Here is a 23,959-nt window from a genome sequence, read left to right on the forward strand (position 1 = left end):
ACATATTTTTGGGGGCCACAATTTGATCTATGACAGGGTCTATCCTGTATGCAGTTCATTGAGCTTCTTGGATGGAAACCTTCTTGTTTCTCTTGATATTTGGGACGTTTTCTGCCAATATATCTTCAAAAATTCTCTCTATACTTTTTATTCTCTTCTTCTTTTGGAATTCCTATTACACGTAAGTTATTTCTCTTAATGGTGTCCCACATAACTCTTAGGCTTTTTTTCATTTTCTGATTGTTCCTCAAACAAATTGGCATCAAGAGATTTGTTCTCTATTTTGCTAATTCTTTTTTCCATTGGTTCAATTCTATTTTTATGTCTTTCAATTGAGTTACCTATTTCTGATATTTTATTGTTAATCTTCTGGATTTCTAGTTGTTGTTTTTGTATGGTTTCTATTTGTCTATTCAGTTTGTCTTTTTTTTTTCTTGTATCATTTTTCTGAATTCTTCTAGGGTTTTTCTGTGTTTACCTTGATCTCTTTGAGAAGCCTAAATTTACGTTTTTTGAATTCCTTATCAGGTAGTTCTATTATCATTTCTTCCTCAGGAAGGTTTTCTGTGCCTTTATTTTGCTCATTTGTTTGAGTCATCTTATCCTGTTTCTTCATATGATTTGTTATTATCTGTTGTCTCTGAGGCATTAAGGTGTAAATTAATCTGCTTATATATTTACTGATTGTATGTTTGTTTGTTTTGTCCTGATTTTTTTGTTTTGTTTTGTTTTGATACATTAGAAGCTTTGCTTCTTCTCTTTCTCCTTAGAATGTCTTTCTTCCTCTGTATTATTTTTATTGTTGTTGTTTGTATTGGTCTATGACTGATTTTGGTGGTGTCAGTTGGCTGGATGTGATTTCCTCTTATGAGTGGGTAACGTGGGTCACACCCACACGTAAGTCCTCTGTGGTAAGTCCTGTATGTCTTCCCTTACAAGACTGAGTGGAGGTGGGAGAGTAGGTTCTTCTCTGATGTTGGGTCACAAGTGTTGGGTGGTCAGGGTCCCTCCACAACCCTTGTGGGACCATGGGGTCCTTCCAGATGCCCTCTGAAGGTCAGGGCAGGATGTCTCCATAGCTGCTGTGAGGCAGTACTAACCAAATAGACGGGATAGGCCCTCTGTACATGCAGGCATTGGCATCTCAGTAGGTGGTGGGGCATCAAGGGGTTTCAGTGCATGTGCAGTCAGCCTACAGGAAGGAACTGTCTGGGTGTGGGATGTGTGACATTCCGACGAAGTGGACACTAGACGAAGCCACTAAGATCTGATCATTGTTTGGCAGATGTGCAGATGGCGCCTGTCAGAATGTGACAGGTGTTGCTGATGAGGTGATGTGCCTGTCCGGTCAGTCACCAGGCAGATATGCAGTGTGTGTTCTCACCCATCACTGGGCTATGGATGCAATGGGTGCATACCGCTGATCGCCGGGTGGTTGGCGTGGGGATGCACAGATCACCGGTCGCTGGGCATGTAGCACAGGAGCTCACACTGCCAGCCACCGGGTGGGGGGCGTGCACGACCAGTCACTAATCTGGTGGTGCAGGAATGCATGCCACCTATCACTTGGCAGGTGAGGCAGCTGGGGTGGGCCCATGACACCTATCATCAGTCCAGCTATACAGAGCACACTCCATTCACAGGGTTTTCAATGGCTGATTTTTTTGGAAGTAGATCACCAGGCCTTTCTTCTGAGGTGCCTCTGGTTGGACTCGAACCTTCAATTCAGTTAGCAGCAAGCATGTTAACTGTTTCCACCACCCAGGGACTCCTACTTGCCATTACTCCTGCGGTTATCTGATCTGCAAGTAATCTTTTAAAACAGAGGGAAGGGGTTAATTAGCAAATAACTGAAGAATAAAGAGGGTTTGTGGATACAATTTCTCTGCCTTTCACGTAACATGATGAAAAATTGAAAATCATAACAGGCATAAAAGCATTATTAAAAAGATAAGTAAAACCAGAGGGGGGGGAGTTAAAGTTCTAGGTGAGAAAACAGAGTATATCCTGCCAAGAAGAGGTTTGAATTTAAAATACTAAAAAGCATGAAAGATAAGTATGTAATGGAATGTATTTAAAGGAAGAAGTCAAATGAGAGTGCATCTGGGAATGAGAAACAATTGAAGTTAAAAAAAAAAAAAAAGGCAAAGATCAAACAGCAATTACACTGTAGAGGATATGCCAGAAAGTTATTTCTTTTGCTTAAAGCCTAAATAGCTGGGATTGTAGAGAAAACCTTTACCTGCAGTTCTACAGATGCAGCCAGTTAGTAAAAGACTTTGCTCCTGACTTCTTTAGGAAATGCTTGTCAGCAGTAACCACATCTGCCTGCTTGGGTCTGAATTCTCGTGTCACTAGATGTCCTATAATTTTGTAAAACATCTTAAATGAAAGAAAGGACATGTTTTCAACATGTCAAAGCAAAACAAGGAGTAGCTCAGGGGAGAACTCCGCAGCCTTTCAACCGCAGAGGCTGGGAGGCTGGCTGTCAGCTCAGATTAAAAACCAAAAAACCAGTTGCCATCAAGGCAACTCTGAATCATAGTGATCCCATGTGTGTCCGAGAAGAACTGTGCTCCACAGGGTTTTCAATGGCTGTTTTTGGCGGTAGATCACCAAGTCTTTCTTTCAAGGCACCTGGGATCTATATCTGGGTATGCTCCAACCTCCAACCTTTCAGTTAGCAGCCGGGTGCTTTAATCATTTGCACCACCCAGAGACTCAGGTTACTCTTCCCCTTTCCCCTTGTGCAGAGAAGCTCTTCTAGCAGGAGGCAGGATGATCTTCCCACCTTTAGCTCAGGGCTGGGAAGTTAGAGAAACAAACCACATGCCTGCAGTGAAGTAGAACTCCACCAGGGGGAGCAATGACCTGAGCCAGGCAAGACAGGTTGGGCCTGACCCGCAGAGAAAAATCAATCTCACAACTACAATTGGAAGGAGAGGAGAAAATATTTCTTTTCAGGCCTTGTTGTTGCTGCTGCTGCTTTTTTTTTTTTTTTTCCTTTCCTCCTCACTGAGTTTCCATTAGCAGGACTCAGCTTCTGTCTACAGAATTCCAAGACAAGACCTTGTTTACAGATCTGGGTGATCTACTCTCTCCAGCAAGGAGATGGACTAGGCTAATCTTTTGGGTTCAACTCCAAGGTCCGGTCAGAGCAGCTCTCATGCCTGCAAACACTGTCCCTCTTATTATAACGTTAGGAAGCTCTGAGGGTAATTCTAAAGGAGGCTTTTCCAGAATCAAGCAAGGGTAAGCTTCCGAGGATAAAGGTGCAGGCTCCCAAGGAGACACTACCCACTAAAACTTCAGGATCTGAGGGATTCTCGAGTGAAAGAGTAATTATTCTTGCTCAGCAAAAGATTCAGTTTAATAAAAGGAGAGCATTCTAACAATTAGAGCCTTAAACGCAATGATTCTTCACTAGGGTTGTGCATTAGGATCTCCTAGGGAGTTTTTTCCCCCCAAAATACAAATACCTGGCATCTACCCCTAAAAGTCTAACTCAGTATTTTGTAGTTGTTGTCGTTAGCTGTCATCAAGTCAGCCTTCCACTCACGGTGACTGCACATACAATGGAAAGAAATGCTGCCTGTTCTTCCACCATTGCCACGATTTGTTGTAGACTGGACCACTGTGATCCAAAGGATTTTCACTGCCTGCTTTTTAGACATAGATCACCAGTCGTTTCTTCCTAGTCCATCTTAGTCTGGAAGCTCTGTTGAAACCTGTTCAGCATCATAGCAACACACAAGCCTCCACTGACAGATGGCTGCTGGCTGTGCATGGGATGCACTGGCCCGGAATTAGACCAGGTCTCCCATATGGGAAGCTGAGAATTCTCCCACTGAACCACCACTGGATTTTATTTTGTAGGACTTTAAAATACATGTTCTGAAAAAGCTCCCCAGCAGATTTTGATGTCCATTATGGTTAGGAAAAAGGAGCCCTGGTGGCACAGTGGTTAAGCACTTGGCTGCTAACCAAAAGATCGGCGGTTCAAACTCACCAGCCACTCTGCAGGAGACAGGTTTGGCAGCCTGCTTCCATAAAGATTACAGCACTACAGCCTTGGAAACCCTATGGGGCAGTTCTACTCTGTCCCATAGTCGCTATGAGTTGGAATTGACTCGATGGCAATGAGTTTTTGGTATGGTTAAGAATTATTTTTTAATAGCTCCGTACTATCCACTCAGTAAAGTTCTAACTCCTAAGCCCAGTCCTCAAAGTTCTCCAGGATCTGACTTCAGTTCTCTTTCAGGTCTTATTTTCCCACATTCCTCTTGATTTACATTATACTTTAGTGAGACGAACTTACTCATTGTTCCTGTCCTTCCCTATAAAATGGGGTGATAATACTTTCCTAATACTGTTGCTTAAAGGATTAGAAATAAGGAACACAAGCATCTAGTGTGGTGTGTGCTGCTCAATATACAGCATACAGTAGGTCCTCAATAAAAAGTCATCAGGACGAATGAACAAACAATGCAGAAACCTGTTTCAGAATGAATGAGAGAGCCTTCTGGATTAAACACAGGTCAGATGACCTTGCCTTAGGGCAGCCTGAGAGGAATCCTTAGGGCCTGGAGACTTTCTCCAAATCTAACATCCTTTCTTTCAGTGAATTCTTTGAAAAGTATCATTGCTGTATAGTCACAGTTCAGCCTTGGAACTTACAGTGGGTAAGAGCAACAGGAAGGCAAGGGGAGAGCACAGTTTAACACCTTGTGAAGGATCACTGGTTTTGACCAAGAGGCCAAAGCAATCTAGAGCACATGGGCATGGGGTCTCTCTCTCTCTCTCTCACTCTTTGAATACTTTTCCAGGTTTTGATCATTTGAATAGCTGCTCAATAGCTCAGAGCAGATGTATAGTTTAGAGTGAAATAGCAGCAGCCTTGACTGGGGTGACTGAGGGAAGAAGGTGGACTAGTTGGGTATTTCCCAAACTGTGAATCACAAGTTCTGTGAGATGCAAATCAGAGTCACACACAGTCATAAAGCGCTCCTTATTAAATAAGAGAGGTCCTTGGGTGCTGCAAACAGTTTGCACTTGACTACTAACCTAATGGTTGGAGATTCAACCCCACCCAGCAGCACTGCGGAAGAAAGGCCTGGCGATCTCCTTCCATAAAGATTACAGCCAAGAAAACCCTGTGGAGCAGTTATGCTCTGTAACACGTGGGGTCGCCAGGAGTCAAGATCGACTGGACAGCAACAGGTGTGTGTGTATCAAATAAAATCAGGAAATGAGGTGAAACACAGTTAAAGAGATTTTTGTTTTTAATTGCTGGAATTCTCAGAGTCTTTAAAATGCTAAAATTACTGTGAATCCCCTAGAGGGGGACAAGGCAAGCAGTACTCCCTACATTTCCTTAACCATGGGATTTTCTTTTCTCCAAGTGTCTTCCCCTCACCGCCCCCCCAAAAAAAAAACCCAAACCTGTTGCCATCGAGTCAATTCCAACTCACAGCTACCCTACAGGACAGAGCAGAACTGCCCCACACAGTTCCCAAGGAGTGCCTGGTGGATTCCAACTGCAGACCTTTGGGTTAGCAGCCGTAGCTCTTAACCACTACGCCACCAGGGTTTCCCCAAGAATTCTCAGAAACACACTTAGGGAAATGCTACTATAATGGTGCTGACAGGGCTTCTTAACCCTGTGCCATTACACTGAAAAAAAAAGAGTTATCTGGCCTGTAGCCCAGAGTCCCCAGGAGAAGGGCCACTGTGCCTATACAAAAGGTTCTACTGGAGATTGTGCTGAGCTGCCAGAGCGGATAACCCACTGCATTAAGATAATGGGCTTTGGAGTCAGGAGGACCTGGGTTCAAGTCCAGACTCAACAGATACTTACTATGCTATCTTTGGAAAGTGACTTTAAAGTTTTCTTGTCCATAAAATAGGGAAAAATACCCACTTACTGGTAAATTTTTAGGTCCAAAAGAGTCAAATGAAATAGTGAAGTCAAGCAGTCAGTAGGTAGCAGGCACTGTTTTCAACTTATAATTCTTCAGTAGCTTTGATACAAATAAAAAGAGTAAAATTATTTAGTTTCTCAATCCTTTAGGCTCATATGCCAACAATTTTTGCCCTTCTCTCCCACGAATGAAATAATTATGAATTCTCATGTCTGTGAGATGCCTGCAGCAGTCTGGACTTTACTGCCCTTGGAGCAATGCTCTGAAAGATAACGTCAGACCACTTACAAAGGTGGTTATGAGGTTTTTTTGGTAATCATTCCTCATGTCTTCTGAAAAAAAAGTTCTCTATCTTTCAAACTGTATACAATTTCCATTTTCCAAGAGATCATATAAGCCAGCCCGAGAAGCAAAGATCCAGTCTCAGAAAATCCATCGTCGTCGAGTCAATTCTGACTCAAAGCGACCCTATGGGACAGAGTAGAACGGCCCCATAGTGTTTCCAAGGCTGTAATCTTTACAGAAGCAGACTGCCGCCATCTTTCTCCTGTGGAGCGGCTGGTGGGTTCAAATTCACCTTTCAGTTAGAAGCCTGAGTGCTTAACCACTGTGCCCCCCGGGCTCCCTTCTGGTCTTAGAGCATAAATGAAGCCATAGGTTTGCACTCTACGTTGTGCAGAGATCCAACATTTGGCCTGAGACCGTCATCCGTGTTCTTATGTGAAGGCGGAGCTCCCAAAATATAAACTTCAAAGGTGTTTCTATTTCTATAATAGATGTATGAGATTTTTATAGGCAGTCTAACATTTGGTGTCTTCATACTCATACGCCCTTTCCCTTTTAATAATCCCTTCAGTGTCTTATTCCATTAAACAGATTTTTAAAGTGTAGTATTGTGAGTGTGCATGTGTATGTGTGCGTGTGTGTGTGTGTGTGTGTGTGTGTGTGATGACAGCTACCCTCGAGGGAGACATGGATGAGCAAATTTGACCCTGGATCAGAGAGATGCCTTTGTATATGAATGAAACCGTATAGATAATGCCAGTCTTATAAATGCATACTACTCCAAATTTCATTTGTTTTAAGTCAGTCGTTTGGAACTTGGGACACATTTTCTCATAAAAGAAATGTTCTACATAGCGGACAGAGTGTCAGACCAACCCACAAGAGTTTCTTTAACTCACTCTGCACCTGAAGCAAAATTGTTACTAACTCTAGAGAACAATGTTTCCATGGGAACAGATATCCAGAGTTCTGCTGTTTAAGGTTGAGAACCATTGACTATAAAATTTTAACTAGTCATCTAAAACACTACCTCTTATTGCGTCAAGAAATTACCAAGAAGACTAGCTACATGTACCACAAATTATTTCTTGAATATATTAAGTTAAAATAATATTTGTTTCTTCGGCTTGTTTTATGTACTTTGAAACTTTAGCAAAAGCGATATGTATAACAAGGAAAAAGTTCCTTTAAACATTCTTGACCTGTTCCAACCTTGGCTGCTAGTCATATTTTTTCCTGGCTAGCTCTTTCTGCATACCAGTATCAGATTAGCAAACTGCAGGAAGCAACGGTCCCTGCCCTTACGTCTGTTTGTTTTTACATCAAAATTGTTATATTGGCTTTTCCTACCTTATCTTTCCCTTTCCCTTAGGTTGTAAAACTTGCCTCATAATTTACTAGGAATCTAGAATAACTAAGTAGTGAAATATATTCTAGGTCACTCTGACCACAGGAATCAGAAGTGTTTTAACTACACAATACACAGATTAGGCTGGAAGCTGTATAAATATATCACAGAGTCCCAGGGCTGGAGAGAACCTAAAAAGATTGTCTAGTCTATTCCCTGGACTGCAGACAAGCCAAACCATTCCAAACAGATGAGACATGAACCTAGATTTTGGAAGAGAAGGATGACTGTGTCTTTAACTCTTTCTGGATTTAACGATCTGCACGTTGTTGGTAAACCGTTCTTCATTTTTAATCTAAAGCCTTCCAGTTACAGTTACAATTACAATTTTACTTTACTTTCTCATGTTTGCTCCTCACAGGAAACAAAGTAGGTTTATCTGTGTAAAATCTTATCGTATATTTAAATGTTCTTATATTTTGTGAAGCTGACGTGTTGCTGGGATGCTGAACAGGTTTCACTGGAGCTTCCAGACTAAGGTGGACTAGGAAGAAAGGCCTGGTGACCTATTTCCGAAAATCAACCAGTGAAAATCTTATGGATCACAATGGTCCAATTCATAATTGATCATGCGGACGGCGCAGGACTGCGCATCGTTTTGCACACGGGGTCACCATGAGTCGGTGGCCGTCTTGAAGGCAGCTAACAACAACAGTGTCAATACATTCAGTGTTCTCACGTCTAGGACATTCTTGAACATCTCAATGCCTAATCTGTTCATTACCTTTGTCCTGCTCTCTCTGTGTTGTCTGCATCCCTCTTCAATGGAGGAAAACAGTATCTTGCTACTATGTTTTATGAGGCAGCTGAGAATCGAGCATGGGTCACCTTACAGTTTTCACACATAAGAATATTTAAGCATAATCTGATAAGCAGACCCTAAGCCTTAGACTCAAAGGAAAATCAAATTAAATAATTACAATAAAACTCCAATAACATAAGCTTTTTATTTATAGCTACTTTCTAGTAGTAAAAAGGGCATAACCAGCATAATCATATTAGCTCTTCAATCAGGTAAGGAAATCAAAGAGAACCTACCTATATTAAGTAAAGTTATTCTTAAAGAGTGTTACCCTTAAACATCACTGTTACGGATTGAATTGTGTCTTCCAGACAGATATGTTTAACTCCTAGTCCCCAGTATCTGTGAATGTGACATTGTTTGGAAATACAAAAACCAAACCTGTTGCTACTGAGTCGATTCTGACTCCTAGCGACCCTACAGGACAGAGCAGAACTGCCCCATAGGGTTTCTAAGGAGCTGCTGGTGGATTCAAACTGCCAACCTTTTGGTTAGAAGCTGAAGTCTTAACCACTGCACCACCAGGACTCCAAACCAAACCAAAGCCCTTGCCGTCGAGTCGATTCTGGCTCATATCGACCCTATAGGACAGAACAGAACTGCCCCATAGGGTTTCCAAGGAGCACCTGCTGGATTCAAACTGCCGACCTTTGGGTTAGTGGCCTGAGCTCTTAACCACTGCACCAGCCGGGCTCCTTCTGTATGGAAATAGATGTTATCATACTGGAGTAGGGTGGCTCCTAATCCAGTAAAAGTGGTGTCCTTACTAAAGAGAAAAGTCACAAAGACAGATACAGAAGGAAGCTTGCCATGTGAAGAAGGAGGCAAGCTTCAGATGCAATCCAAGGACTGCCTGGGGCTACCAGAAGCTGGGAAAGACAGAAAGGAACTTCTCCTAGAGCCTTCAGAGCGAGCGTGGCCTTGCAGACACCCTGAATTCGGACTTCCAGTTTCCAGAACTGTGAGATAAGAAATTTCTGTTGTTTTAAGAAGTACTTACTTTGTGATACTTCGTTATAGCAGCCTTAGGAAACTAATATGGTCACCAAATATAATTTTTCCATAAGGGATAAACCTTGAAACTGTCTTTTGCTGATCGTTAATGACTATTTAAACTCGACACTCAGAGACTCTTTCATGGAAATTTTCAAAGGAATGGGCATTTTGATCTCTACTCTGGAAGCCAGTGTACACGCTGGCGTTATAACAAGTACTGTTGGCTATAATACTGTTTTAAAACAGTTCCACTTTCCTCCAAGATGAAAGGGAAAGATGGGCTATTGTAAATTAGTTAATGGAATTCCATCTGCTTATGAAGTTTTACATGCCTCAAAAGTCAGGATTATGTCCAAAAGAAGTGGGCATGGGTGAAAATTTTCATAACTATGATCTCAACCTGATATTAAACTATGGGCCTTGTTTATTTCCCAAACTTATAACTAATGTACCACCACTCATTGGATGGCTGCTCATGCTAAGCATCTAAGGGCAAGAAGCAACTCTCTGAGAACCAGGCTGACAACTTCATCTTGTAAAATGGCCAGGATTGCACATGGCCTAATGTGTCTACATTAGCCAAGCAACTCAATGGAGACCGTTAATTCTACCCCTGTACAGGGTTACAAAGTAGAATCAGTCTTCATAGCTCTTAGGAGAATACAACACTTGTGCTTGACTGCTAACTGAAAGGCTGGAGCTTTGAGTCCACCCAAGGGTGCCTCAGAAGAAAGGCCTGGTATCTACTTCTGAAAAATCAGCCCTTGGAAACCTTATGGAGCACGGTTCTACTCTGACACACATGGGGTCACCATGAGTCGAAATCCACTTGATGGCAACTGGTTTACTGGTTTTACTCTTCCACCAGCATGCAATCACCGAATACTCCAACATGCTCTTTTTGTTACCATAACAGGAAGCTCATTTTCCCATCAACCAATTAAATTCCTGGTCAAAAGAGGATTTTCTCTTTACTACAACCATGATGATATACGACTCTTATGCAGAGGAAAATATATTATTAAAGAAAGTTTTCTCACTTTTGCTGTCAGGATGTCAGCATTATTCATAGCGTAATGGTGTAACTACTTAGTTATGCATTGCTAATTTCAGCTAAATAGACAATGACAAGCCTACACTGTCCTTAATCAGTATTAATAAAAGTATTCTTTCAAGGAAACTTCCTAGTTTAAAAAGTGTTCCTTCAGGACCCATAATTTAAATTTCTTTCCATATGCTGACAAAAGTACAGCATGAAATTGCAATTCTGGTCTTCATTTGCAAGAGTTTCAGGGATGTCCTGTAAGGCCCCCCCTAATTACACAAACGAATTGAAGGAAAATATAATTTAACAATGGGCAAAGGCAACTTACTTGTTCATTTTTAGTAAGCCTGGTTTTGTTGTGAATGTCTGAAGTGACCAAATTGAATCCATGCTTCTCAGACAAGATCCTCAGAAGCAAGACCACAGTGCGACTCCCACACTTGCCCACTCTGTTGTATACCACCTGGCTCGGGAATGGTAGTACCTGGGAAAAGAACAATACAGCACATTTGTCACTTCTGTATTAAAATATTAATCCTTCCTCTTTCAATTTTGGAACAATAAATGTTTGATAAATCAAGCTAATGAGAGAACAGAAGTGATGAACTACGCTTTATCCTCACACTATAACTTGGAAGAGATGCTGGAATTGCTATCACTTCATCGGCACTGCTACTAGTAAAGTTTCATGAAGTTTATAAAATTGATTATGAAGCTTCCTCTCATTTTTGCTAGGAAAAACATATATAAATATGGCCTTTAATGTTAATGATCTTTATAAGTTATATTATGCTTTACCAGAACAACTTAATTTGTAGAGCGATCAAAGAAAAACATACTAATATTTAAAGTTGAGATAGCAGTCACACATCATAAAACTCACCCTTTTAAAGTGTGCAATTCAATCATTTTTAATATACAGGTGCTCCCTGACTTATGATATATTTGAGTTATGATGAACCACCTTATGACTGTGCTGTTTTTGCTTTGTTTTGTTTTGTTTTGTTTAACATTTTCTCATTAGTAACGTATTAAACACAATGTCGCAGTGGGTATTTGCTGATGTCATCATACCTGTAAGTTTATCTTTAATGTTTCCAACCCCCAAAGACAAAGATTGGATTTATAAAGATATTGATAAAAAAGGCAATAATAATGAAAACTAAAAAAAAAAAAAGAAACATTCGACTTATGTCAGAACTGACTTAAAATTAAATCATCGGAACGACACCTCGTTGTAAGTTCAGGACTACCTGTATTCACAAAGTTGTGCAACCATCGCCATTATCTGATTCCAGAACATTTTCAAAAGAAACCCCATACCCTTTAGCAGTCACATCTCATGCAGCCCCTGGAAACCACTAATGTACTTTGTCTCTATAGGATTCTGGATATTTCATAGAAATGGAATCATACAATGTGTGGCTTTTTGTGTCTGGTTTCTTTTATTTAGCATAATGTTTTCAAGGTTCATCCATGTTGTATCATGAATCAGTACTTCATTACTTTATATGTCTGAATAAGAGTCCATCGTATGGATATACCACAATTTGTTTATCTGTTCATCAGTTGATGGACATCTGGATTATTTCCACCCTTTGGCTACTATGAATAATGTTGCTATGAGCATTTGTAAACAAGTTTTTGTGTGGACATATGTCTCCAATTATCTTGGGTATATACTGAGTAATGGAATTGCTAGAGTCATATGGTAACTCTATGTCTCATTTATTGGAGAAGCTGTCAAACCGTTTTCAAAGCAGCTGTACCATTTCTATTGCCACCAATAACGTATGAGGGTTCCAATTTCTCCATATCCTTGTCAACATTTGTTATTGTTTATCTTTTTGTTTATAGCCATCCTAGTGCATGTGAAGTAGTATCTCATTGTGGTTTTTATTTGCATTACCATACCGACTAGTGATTTTATGCATCTTTTCATGTGCTTATTGGACATCTGTATATTTTCTTTGGAGACATATCTATTCAAATCCTTTACCCATATTAAAGTTGGGTTATTTTTCTTTTTATTGTTGAGTTTGAAGACGTTTATACATATTCTGGATACTAGATCGTTATTGTGGCATGACTCAAAATGAGAAGAAACAGCTGCAAACATCCATTAGTAATCGGAACGTGGATGTACGAAGTATGAATCTAAGAAAATTGGAAGTCGTCAAAAATGAAATGGAATGCATAAATAACAATATCCTAGGCATTAGTGAGCTGAAATGGACTGGTATTGGCCATTTTGAATCAGACAATCATACAGTCTACTATGCTGGGAATAACAAATTGAAGAGGAATGGTGTCACATCCACTGTCAAAAAGAACGTGTCAAGATCTATCCTTAAGTACAATGCTGTCAGTGATAGGATATAGCCCTATGCCTACAAGAAGACCAGTGAATATCACTATTATTCAAATTTACGGACCACCCAAAAGCCAAAGACGAAGACATTGAAGATTTTTACCAACTTCTGCAGTCTGAAATTTATCGAACATGCAGTCAGGATGCATTGATAATTGGTGGTGATTGGAATGCGCAAGTTGAAACAAAGAAGAAAGATCAGTAGTTGGAAAGTATGGCCTTGGTGATAGAAAGGATGCCAGAGATCACATGATAGAATTTTGCAAGACCGATGACTTCTTCATTGCAAATATCTTTTTCAACACCATAAATGATGACTATACATGTGGACCTCATCAGACGGAATACACAGGAATAAAACAGACTACATCTGTGGAAAGAGAGATGGAAAAGCTCAATATCATCAGTCAGAACAAGGGTAGGGGCCAACTGTGGAACAGACCATCAATTGCTCATATGCAAGTCGAAGCTGAAGCTGAAGAAAATTAGAACAACTCCACAAGAGCCAAAGTACGACCTTGAGTATATCCCATCTGAATTTAGAGACCATCAAGTTTTGGCACATTGAACATTAATGACCAAAGACCAGACGAGTTGTGGAATGACATGAAGGACATTATACATGAAGAAAACAAGAGGTCATTAAAAAGACAAGAAAGAAAGAAAAGATCAAAATGGATGTCAGAAGAGATTCTGAAAGTTGTTCTTGAACGTAGAGTAGCTAAAGCGAAAAGAAAAAATGAAGTAAAAGAGCTGAACAGAAGATTTCAAAGGGCAGCTCAAGAAGGCAAAGCACTATAATGAAATGTGCAAAGAGCTGGAGATAGAAAACCAAAAGGGAAAAACACTCTTGGGATTTCTCAAGCTGAAAGAACTAAAGAAAAAAATTCAGGCCTGGAGTTGCAATATTGAAGGATTCTACAGGGATAATATTAAACGACCCAGGAAGCATCAAAAGAAGATGGAAGGTATACACAGAGTCACTATGCCAAAAAGAATTGATCGACGTTCAACCATTTCAAGAGGTAGCATATGATCAAGAACCGATGGTACTGAAGGAAGAGGTCTAAGCTATACTGATGGCACTGGCGAAAAACAAGGCTCCAGGAATTGACGGAATACCAATTGAGATGTTTCAACAAATGGATACAGCACTGAAAGTGCTCACTCGTCTGTGCCAAGAAATTTGGAAGACAGCTACCTGGCCAGCTGACTAGAAGAGATCCATATTTGTACCCATTTCAAATAAAGGAGATCCAACAGAATGTGGAAATTATCAAACAATATCATTATTATCATACACAAGTAAAATTTTGTTGAAGATCATCCAAAAGCAGTTACAAAAGTACATTGACAGAGAACTGCCAGAAATTCAAGCCAGATTCAGAAGAGGATGTGGAACAAAATATTATTGCTGATGTCAGATGGATCCTGGCTGAAAGCAGAGACTACCAGAAAAATATTTACCTGTTTTATTTATGCAAAGGCATTTGACTGTGTGGATAGTAACAAATTATGGGTAACATTGAGAAGAATGGGAATCCCAGAACACTTAATTGTGCTCATAAGAAACCTGTACTTAGAAAAAGAAGCAGTTGTTCAAACAGAACAAGGGGATACTGTGTGTTTTAAAGTCAGGAAAGCTGTGCGTCAGGGATATATCCTTTCACCATACTTACTCAACCTGTATACTGAGCAAATAATCTGAGAAACTGGACTATATGAAGAAGAACACAGCATCAGGACCAGAGGAAGACTCATTAACAACCTGTGCTATGCAGATGACACAACTCTGCTTGCTGAAAGTGAAGAGGACTTGAAGCACTTACTGATGAAGATCAAAGACCACAGCTTTCAGTATGGACTACACCTCAACATCAAGAAAACAAAAATCCTCACAACTGGACCAATAAGCAACATCATGATAAATGGAGAAAAGACTGAAGTTGTCAAGGATTTCATTTTACCAGGATCCACAATCAACACCAACAGAAGCTGCAAGAAATCAGAAAACACATTGCACTCTGCAAATCTGCTGCAAGAGATCCCTGTAAAGTGTGAAATAGCAAAGATGTCACTTTAAGGACTAGGGTGCGCCTGACCCAATCCATGGTGTTTTTAATCGCCTCATATGCATGTGAAAGCTGGACAATGAATAAAGAAGACCAAAGAAGAATTGATGTCTTTGAATTATGGTGTTAGCAAAGAATATTGAATATACCATGGACTGTCAGAAGAATGAACAAATCTGTATTGGAAGAAGTACAACCAGAGTGCTCCTTAGAAGCAAGTATGGCAAGACTTCATCTCACATAATTTGGACATGTTATCAGGAGGGACCAATCCCTGGAGAAGGAAGGACATCATACTTGGTAAAGTGGAGAGTCAGCCAAACAGAGGAAGACCCTCAACGAGATGGACTGACACAGTGGCTGCAACAATGGGCTCAAGCATAGCAAAGATGGTGAGGATGGGCAGAACCAGGCAGTGTTTTGTTCTGTTGTACATGAGGTCACTAAGACTCAGAACTGACTCAACAGCACCTAACAACAACAACAAGGAGTCATTATGAAAAGGATCTATGGTTAAATATTTATACCTCCTATGAAGGTATAATTTGCATTTTGAATGCTCAGCATCGAGCAATATCTGTAATCAAAGCATTCCTTCACTCAGCACATAGCCATTACAGGTCATAAAAAGGCCCAAAGCTGAAGAATATAGTACAGCATAAAAACACAAATAATACCCAAAACTTCCGTATGGTTTGTCATTTGACTTTTTGCCGTTGTAGTTATAGGTTAAGGAGCCCTGGTGGTGCAGTGGTTAGGCGCTTGGCCACTAACGGAAAGGTCAGCAGTTTGAAACCACCAGCCACTCTGCAAGAGACAGATGTGGCAGTCTGCTTCCGTAAAGATTTTTAAATTATAGGTTAACTTCTTTTCCTGAAATATCTCATATGCAGAGTAGCATTTCACAAATTCTGACCTTAGAGGGTAACTGTCGTTGGTGTGAGATGTGATGTTCGTATCACTCACTTAGCAACCAGTCAGGTACCATTCTGACACGCTTCTTCCACAATGTACGTTTTCTCATGCATAAGACCTGATTTCTCTAGGGCCAGTCAGTATGTTCTATGATGTGTCGTCACAGTGCCTAGAATATGCCTGGTCCATAAAAGGCCTCAAACAGACATTGATTTTTCCTTGGCTGCTTTGAAGGGTTTAATGTGCTGTTTAACACTAATTAACAATTCGACTCTGTTAAAATGAGAGACCAGGAGAACCTTCAAATGGAGCTGATCTTTCTGACCAAATGCTAATAAAAAAGTCACCAGGGTAGTAAGACAGTCACTGTAATATGTCCCTTTTACTTACAGTTTAATCAGTGAGTACCCAAAAAGTCTGTTCTCTGGCAACTATTGTGAAAGTTTGGAAAGTCTGAGAAATCAGTTATGTTCTTAGATATGAAGTTATGTATGGCCCAGGGAGGTTGAACTAAGCTTGATGTTAATGTAATTATGATGATAGTGTTTGTAGCTGGACTTCCCATTATAACCAAGCTATGTACTGACTCCAGTCCTGACAGAGCTGCCACTGTAAACACGACATTTAATTCCTCTAGAGAAATAAACTGCTCAACAATTGGGGTGAGAACATCTTTCCTGTCTTCTAGCACAGCACTAAACAGCCAGGAGAATTGTTACAGCTCAGCTGATGACCTGGAAGATGTGAGCTACCACCTACGTAAGTACTTTATTCCAAGAGCATGGGTATATCTTCGAAGATTTAAATGAAGAACTGAGTCACTCAGCTAGAAAATTTAGGTGAAAGAACATAATTTCACCTGGATTGCTTGGGCAACGGACACAGGAGCAAGCTTAGTATTTATCTGCTTCCTTTTGCTAATAACCAAAGCTTTTACTTATCTATAGGTTATTGGTTACTTTGTTTTTAAAAAGATGCTCATTCCAATTATTTCCTTAGTCTTATAGAAAGCTCACCAATACTGGTTATAAATATGTTGTTCAAAAAGAACTTATATAAGAACAAAAATCCCTGCGTCATTCCTGCAATTGTATCTACAATAATACTGGAAAAGAAAGGAGAGCATAGCATTCCACTCTGACTCCATTCTTATCATTTCTCTATACACCAATACACAGCTGCATGGCATGAACACAGAACTAGAAAATGTGTCTTCATAGGAAGCTTCTAGAATCAGCCTTGTGACTCTTAAAGTCATATATCACACACCACCAGAACGAAAACCTCTCTCAAAATTTAAAATATTTTCTAAAAGAACCTATATAGTGCATGTAAAATTGGTAAATTAGCGTCTCAGTCATCTAGTGCTGCTCTATCAGAGATACCACAAGTGGATGGTTTTAACAAAGAGAAGTTTATTTTCTCACAGTCCAGTAGGCTACAAGTCCAAATTCAGGGCGTCAGCTCCAGGAGAAGCCCCCACTCTCCGTCGGCTCTGGAGAAAGGTCCTTATGATGAATCAGTCTTCCCTTGGTCTGGGAGCATCTCAGCCCAGGAACCTCAGGTCCACAGGACGCGGTCTGCTCCCGACACTGCTTTCTTGGTGGTAAGAGGTTCCCATGTGTCTCTGCTCACTTCTTTTACATCTCAGAAGAGATTGGCTTAAGACATTATCCAATCTTGTAGACCTCATCAATATAATCTCATGATAGTGACAGAGTTTACAACACTTAAGGAAATCACATCAGATTTACAAAATGGTACACAATCGTACAATACTGGGACTCATGACCCAGCCAAGTTGACATATTTTTGGGGGACACAATTCAATCCATGACATCTGCTGATAAGGAAAAGAACCGATACAGTGCACAGAAAACTAGCAAATTAGGTAGGCTAAATCAGTTCGTTGCGATTGGACAAGGTATTAAGCTAACAAAAACAAAAACAAAAAAAACTCAGTCCACTCCTGCTTTTGGTAGAACTATAGATTTGCTTCTGAAGACCTGCATTAAAAAACGCTGTCATCTTTCATTCAAAGTGTTCTTCCTCCTAAGAAGGTGAAAAAAGTGACTGATTTTTATGGAAGGCTGACTCATCCTAGGCGCTGTGCCATGTAAACTCTCTTGATCCTGGTTAACTGTCTTGAATCACATAGAATGATAAGTCTTTTATTCTATCTGCATTTCTCAAAGAGCTTAAACAATCAAATAAGCTTAAGAATTATCACTATCGCCCAAGAGATTCTCTGTGTCCTTCCCCTTATCCCATACATCATAGACTCATTGAACAATGGGGTTTGAGGTCTAGAAGCAACTTGAAAGAATTCATCCATTCCAGTCCTCCCCAACATTGCCCTCTATCACCCCCACCTCTAGCCCAATCTCTGTTGGTCTTGGATAGGAGCTTTCATTTCTATTATGTTCTTTCATCCTGTCAAGATCCCTGTGACGTAGATAGTATTACTATTTTTAGATGAGGAAACTAAGGGCAAAGTGAGCATCTGGCATGTTGAAGGTCACAAAGCTCAACAGTGGCATGTAACTACTAAAGCCCAGCTCTCAGCTCTCCCGATCCCTAAGATGACCCTCTCTCTAACACACAATAACATTACATGGTGGAAAGAATTTTAGTTAGACTTCTGCAACAGAGATACTACTTCCTTTTTTATGTTTTCAGTGTATCCCACTTCTTTAAAAGCTATCTTTCAATAGTCAACGATCACAACCAGTATCACCAGCCATGACTCACCCACTACTCAAGAAAGCTTAACTGGAACGATAAGAGCCTTTAGTCTCTTTCTCCTTCCTAAGGATTCAGTCTAGCAAGCTAATGGAAGCCCAGCGTGCCCAAGCAGCTCATGGGAGAAGAAGAGCAGCAGGATATCGTTTTCTCTGCACTCCTTCTCCCAGTACATCACAGGCAGGCATAGCCGACAGCTGCCTTGGATATTGCGAACAAGCAGGAAAACAGGAAGCAGTAAGTTACAGTAAAATATATATGAAATCCTAAATGCACTTGAAATGTTCATCAGGACAAGCAAATGTCCTCACGTGACAATGACTACGAAAAGACTTTTAAAGACCTTATTTTAGGATCAAACTCAAAATCACCGTTTTCTTCAACAGGTATTTGTCAATTGCCAGACAGAAAACTACATCCCCCACTTTAACAGCCCAGTTATCATTTGCAAGGAGCCCTGGTGGCGCAATGGTTAAGCACTCAGCTGCTAACCGAAAGACTGGAGGTTGAAACCCACAAGCGGCTCTGCAGGAGAAAAGATCTGGCAATCTGTACCTGTAAAGATTACAGTCTAGGAAACCCTATTAGAGTTCTACTCTGTTATATAGGGTTGCCCTGAGAAGGAATCGACTCGATGGCACACAGAAACATTATCATTTGCACATAAATTCCTAATACTCTCTCTTTGGTGCTCTATAAAGAAGTACACACAAATAGCCCTTATCCACCCCTCCCTCCCGAAAAACGATTCTTCATTCTTGGCAACTATGGTTATATAAATGTTATGTCTGTGGTTTCTACTTTATGGCCAATTTGTAAAAGTGAAGGGGAGTCCAAAATATTCCCCTCTATGAATTATATATTTTTATGTTGCCTGCCTTGTAAGATCTGCAAATGCCACAAATCCCCGGGGCCTGATAGGTCTGTGCGGAACATGCCAAATAAACAGAAGTCTTTCCAAACTCACGAAAAACTCACGAGCGCAACAGTAACTACCACCAGATAACCTTCACAATTCAATAGCTCAGCCCTAGTTTGGAGGGGGGAGGGGAGAGAAGAAAAGACTTTGCAGGTAAAAACCAAACTTGGTCTGGGTTAAGACTATATAACTCTCCTGGGGACAGCATTGTTGGAAGGATTAACACCAATATGGCTTTTCCGTGCAAAATGATATTTAATATGGTATGTTACAGAGCTGTGGTTCCCAAGTGGTCGGATATTAGAATTACCTGTGGAACTTGAAAAAATGAAGATTTCAAGGCCTCACTCTAAGACTAACTGGAACCGAAAGTCTAGGGTGAGGGTCGGGAATTTATCTGTAAAAAGCTTCCCAGAGGACTCTGACCACTCGATCACTGTGAAAAGCCATTGTTCTGGAGAACTCCCAGCTTTCTGCGTGGTTGCTTGCGGTTTTGGGGGGGATGGGGTGGATGAGAGGGTTTCCTGCATAATACTGGAAGGGAATCTGAGTGAAAGGCACTGCTGGGTCTTCCCTGTGGTCTCACTGGAGTGCCAGTGGACTTCCACCCATAGTTAAATTTGTGATTAACCTGATAAATACTTTCCCAGTACAGGAAATGCCTGTTCACCCAGAATGGTTAAAGAATGCGTGTTCTGGGTAACTGAACAGGTAGGTAAACTGAAATTTATACTAAACATTGTCAAAGCATTAGACCCTTAATACTAATATAATGCTGAACATGAACTAACTTTCTTTGATGAATGAAATTGCACTTCATGATGTTACAGTGCCACCATACCACACCATATGATACCATAACATACTAGTTGCTATGGAGCTGATTCCGACTCATAATGACCCCATGTGTGTCAGAGTACAACTGTGCTCCCTAGGGTTTTCAATGGCCATTTTTGTTTTTGTTTTTTCAGAATTAGATCATCAAGACTTTCTTCTGAGACACCTCTGGTGGACTTGAACCTTCAACCTTTTGATTAGCAGCTGAGTGTGTTACCTGTCTGCACCACCCAGGGACTCCAACACGTTTAGCTGATGGCTACCAATACCAAAGGGGGACAGCCATGGCCACAGCTTTGCAAAGCTTAAATTCAGGGGCAGTTCTGCTACTCACTGTCCATCTGACCTTAAGCACTTCAAATCCCCTCAGCTAATTCTCATTTTAAAGTCTCCTATGAGACTGTGGTGCTGGGGGCCAGTGACTTCACACCTTTGAGCCTCAGCGTCCTCATCTGTAACAGGAGAGGGTTGGGTTATAACTCACTAAATGATGTTTTCTTCTAAAGCTATTAAATTATTCATTTCAATCTATACTGTTATCAAGATTTAACCTGGAAATGCCATAAAAATTAAAACTAGGTTTTATCATGTTTCTTTGTGAAATACACTCATAGAAAAAGAAAAAAAGTTCCAGTAATTTGTGCTGACAACATGCATTCCAGCTCCATGGGCCTTCATGGTTCTATTTTGGAACCTTCGACGTTTCTGTTGTCCTACTCTTGTTTGGGCTGGTCCCACAAGAAATCTACATTTATCTTCCTCTTATCATCTTTTTCCTCCTTTCCACAGTTTTAATCACTTAAGGCCCCCTGACTCTTTTAAGACTTCCTCCAGCAGTGCTTCCAGAACTCAGCAGTGGTTCTCGATGGCTGTTGCCCATCAAGCATTCCAGGTCCTCACCAGATGCATCTCTGTTTTCTAATCACTGCCATCTCTCCTGATCTCCAGGCTCATTTCTTCCATTCTAGAGGAACAAACACACAGGCTCCATTCAAGAAAAGTGCTGTCCTATTTTCCCTTGTTCAGTGATAGAATTCTCACCTCCCACACTGGAGACCTGGGTTTGATTCTCGGCCAGTACACTTCATGCTCAACGAACACCTGTCTGTCAGTGGAGGTTTGTGTGGTGCTATGATGCTGAACAAATTTCAGTGCAGCTAGCTTCCAGACTAAGACCGACTAGGAAGAAAGGCCTGGTGATCTACTTCTGAAAATCAGCCAGTGAAAACCTGGTCACAATGATTCAATCCCCAACTGATACCAGGGTAGGCACAGGACTGAGCAGCACTGCATTCCACTGTGCATAGTTGCCATGAGTCAGGGGCCAACTCGACGGCAGCAAACAATAATAATTTTTCCTCATTGTTACACCTCCTGAACAGAAAGCTCTTCCTATCCATACCTCGCAAATGACACGCCTGCATTCTTTGAATTATACACACCCATCTTCTCCCAGAAGCCTTGCCAGGTAGGAACTGTATGCTTTCTCCTTTTCCCCAGTTCCTATCTGAAACTGTTCCATGTTTAATGTTATCTATAGAAACATAACTATAGCTATGAATCCTTTGCAAGTCCATCTGTTCCATTCCTCTAATAATAATATGAGTGGATGATAATTAATAAATATTATCTGTCTAGTAAATGAATAGATGGGTGGGAAGAAAATAATATTAAATGTTTTAAAAACCAGCGCTGTCATATTTATCATTATAAAGGATGCTATTTTAGTCGTCTTCTGAAACTATAAGGGAAGTCCATCATTTTACGTTTGTTGGTGTTCTTTACCATCCAGTTGACTCTGACTCATGGCAACCGTATGTACAAGGGAATGAAACACTCCCCAGTCCTGCACCGTCTTCATGTTCATTGGTATGTTTGAATTCACAGCTATAGTCATTGTGCGGTGCCTTCCAACCTAAGAGGCTTATCTTCCAGCACTGTGTCGGACAATATTCTGTTGTGATCCGTAAGGTTTTCATTGCCTAATTTCAGAAATAGATCACCAGGCCTTTCTTCCTAGTTTGTCTCAGTCTGGAAGCTCTGATGAAACCCACCCACCATGGGTGACCCTGCTGGTATTTGAAATACTGGTGGCATAGCTTCCAGCATCATAGCAACCCACAATCCACACGAGTATGAAAAACTGACAGACAGGTGGTGGACTGATTGATTGATTGACCAATTGATTTTTTAACATTCATTATATTTTGAAAAATTCTTATTTGCTATGTTATATGAGAAAAAGTATGGTGAAGTGGAAAGTACCGTGGAATGAAAGTCATGAAACCTTATCATTCCCCTTGGCTTTGTCACTAACTAGTTGAGTGACCTTAAACAGGTGACTTTGAACAACCTCCCCAAGTGTAAAATGAGAGTACTCCACCTGATGTCTAAGGTTCCTTCCTGTTCACATCCCATGGCAGGGCTACACAAAACTTACAGACGTTAAGTGGGTTATCTGAAATCATCCTGCACTTTTAAATATTCATTCCATTCTGGTATATCTCATGAATTTATCTCCATAATGTACCACATTACCCTACTCTCAGGAACCTAACACCCTGCATACTATAACAGAAATTTCATATAAAGAAGCAATTTTCACAAGGAGCCAGAAGTAATTTTTTGGATGCGATGACTAAGCTATCGTCGTTGGAACTTTGAAGTAATCTTCAGAAAAAAATGACTTCCAGTTTGATTAAAGACTCAAATTTCAGGTGCCCTTGGGTAAATGCTATCAATGCATGGCCAAGAAGATGAATCATTTCAAACTTAAAATTAATGAATGTGAAGAATATATACTTGTTAAAAAGAAGCAGGCTCACTTTTAATTCTGCAGCTCTCTTTGTGATTCTGGAAACCCTGGTGGTGTAGTGGTTAAGAGCTATGGCTGCTAACCAAAAGGTCAGCAGTTCAAATCCACCAGGTACTCCTTGGAAGCCCTATGGGGCAGTTCTATGCTGTCCTATAGGGTCACTATGAGTCGGAATCGACTCGATGGCAATAGGTTTTCGGTTCTTTGTGATTCTTTCTCTGGTCAGCATGCAAATCATGGGCAAGAAGAAGTACATAGACTGGGTATCTCAGCTACTGAATATTACAGCTCTAAAATTCAAACCTCAGTTTAGGAAACTGAGTCCATAGAATACTTGTGTATGTCTGACAGAAAAAAGAAATGCCACATGTATGAAGCATGAGCAGAATGGGGAGAGTACAAAAGTTTGAGAGGCTCAGCCATCCTGGAGGAATATTCCAAAGTGTTTACATGTGACTTAGTCTTGCTTTGCATACATATGGTAACCCTACACGTGGATCCTGGCTGAAAGCAAAGAATACCAGAAAGCTGTTTGCCTATGTTTTATTGACTATGCAAAGGCATTTGACTGTGTAGATCATAACAAATTACAGATTGTGAAGATTGGGAATTCCAGAACACTTAATTGTGCACATGAGGAACCTGTACATAGACCCAGAGACAGTCGTTTGAACAGAACAAGGGCATACTGCATGGTTTAAAGTCAGGAAATGTGTGCGTCAGGGTTGTATGCTTTCACATACCTGTTCAATCTGTACGCTGAGCAAATAATCAAGAAGCTGGACTATATGAAGAAGAACAGCGCATCAGGATTGGAGGAAGACTCATTAA

General features: G+C 40.6%; 1 protein-coding gene across 2 annotated transcripts in view; it reads right to left on the reverse strand.

Moving 5' to 3' along the window:
- Positions 1-23,959, reverse strand: part of UST (uronyl 2-sulfotransferase) — a 351,032-nt gene that overhangs the window by 144,606 nt on the left and 182,467 nt on the right. Inside the window, exon 3 of one of the 2 annotated variants that reach the window (XM_004368842.2) lies at positions 10,786-10,941. The exons of the other annotated variant lie outside the window; for it this stretch is intronic. Within the exon in view, the coding sequence (XP_004368899.1) occupies positions 10,786-10,941 (156 nt within the window). The remainder of the gene's footprint in view (positions 1-10,785; positions 10,942-23,959) is intronic. 2 annotated transcript variants of the gene reach the window in all.

The sequence above is a fragment of the Trichechus manatus genome, unplaced genomic scaffold, assembly GCF_000243295.1.
Source record: "Trichechus manatus latirostris isolate Lorelei unplaced genomic scaffold, TriManLat1.0 scaffold00002, whole genome shotgun sequence".
Taxonomy (NCBI): Eukaryota; Metazoa; Chordata; class Mammalia; order Sirenia; family Trichechidae; genus Trichechus; species Trichechus manatus.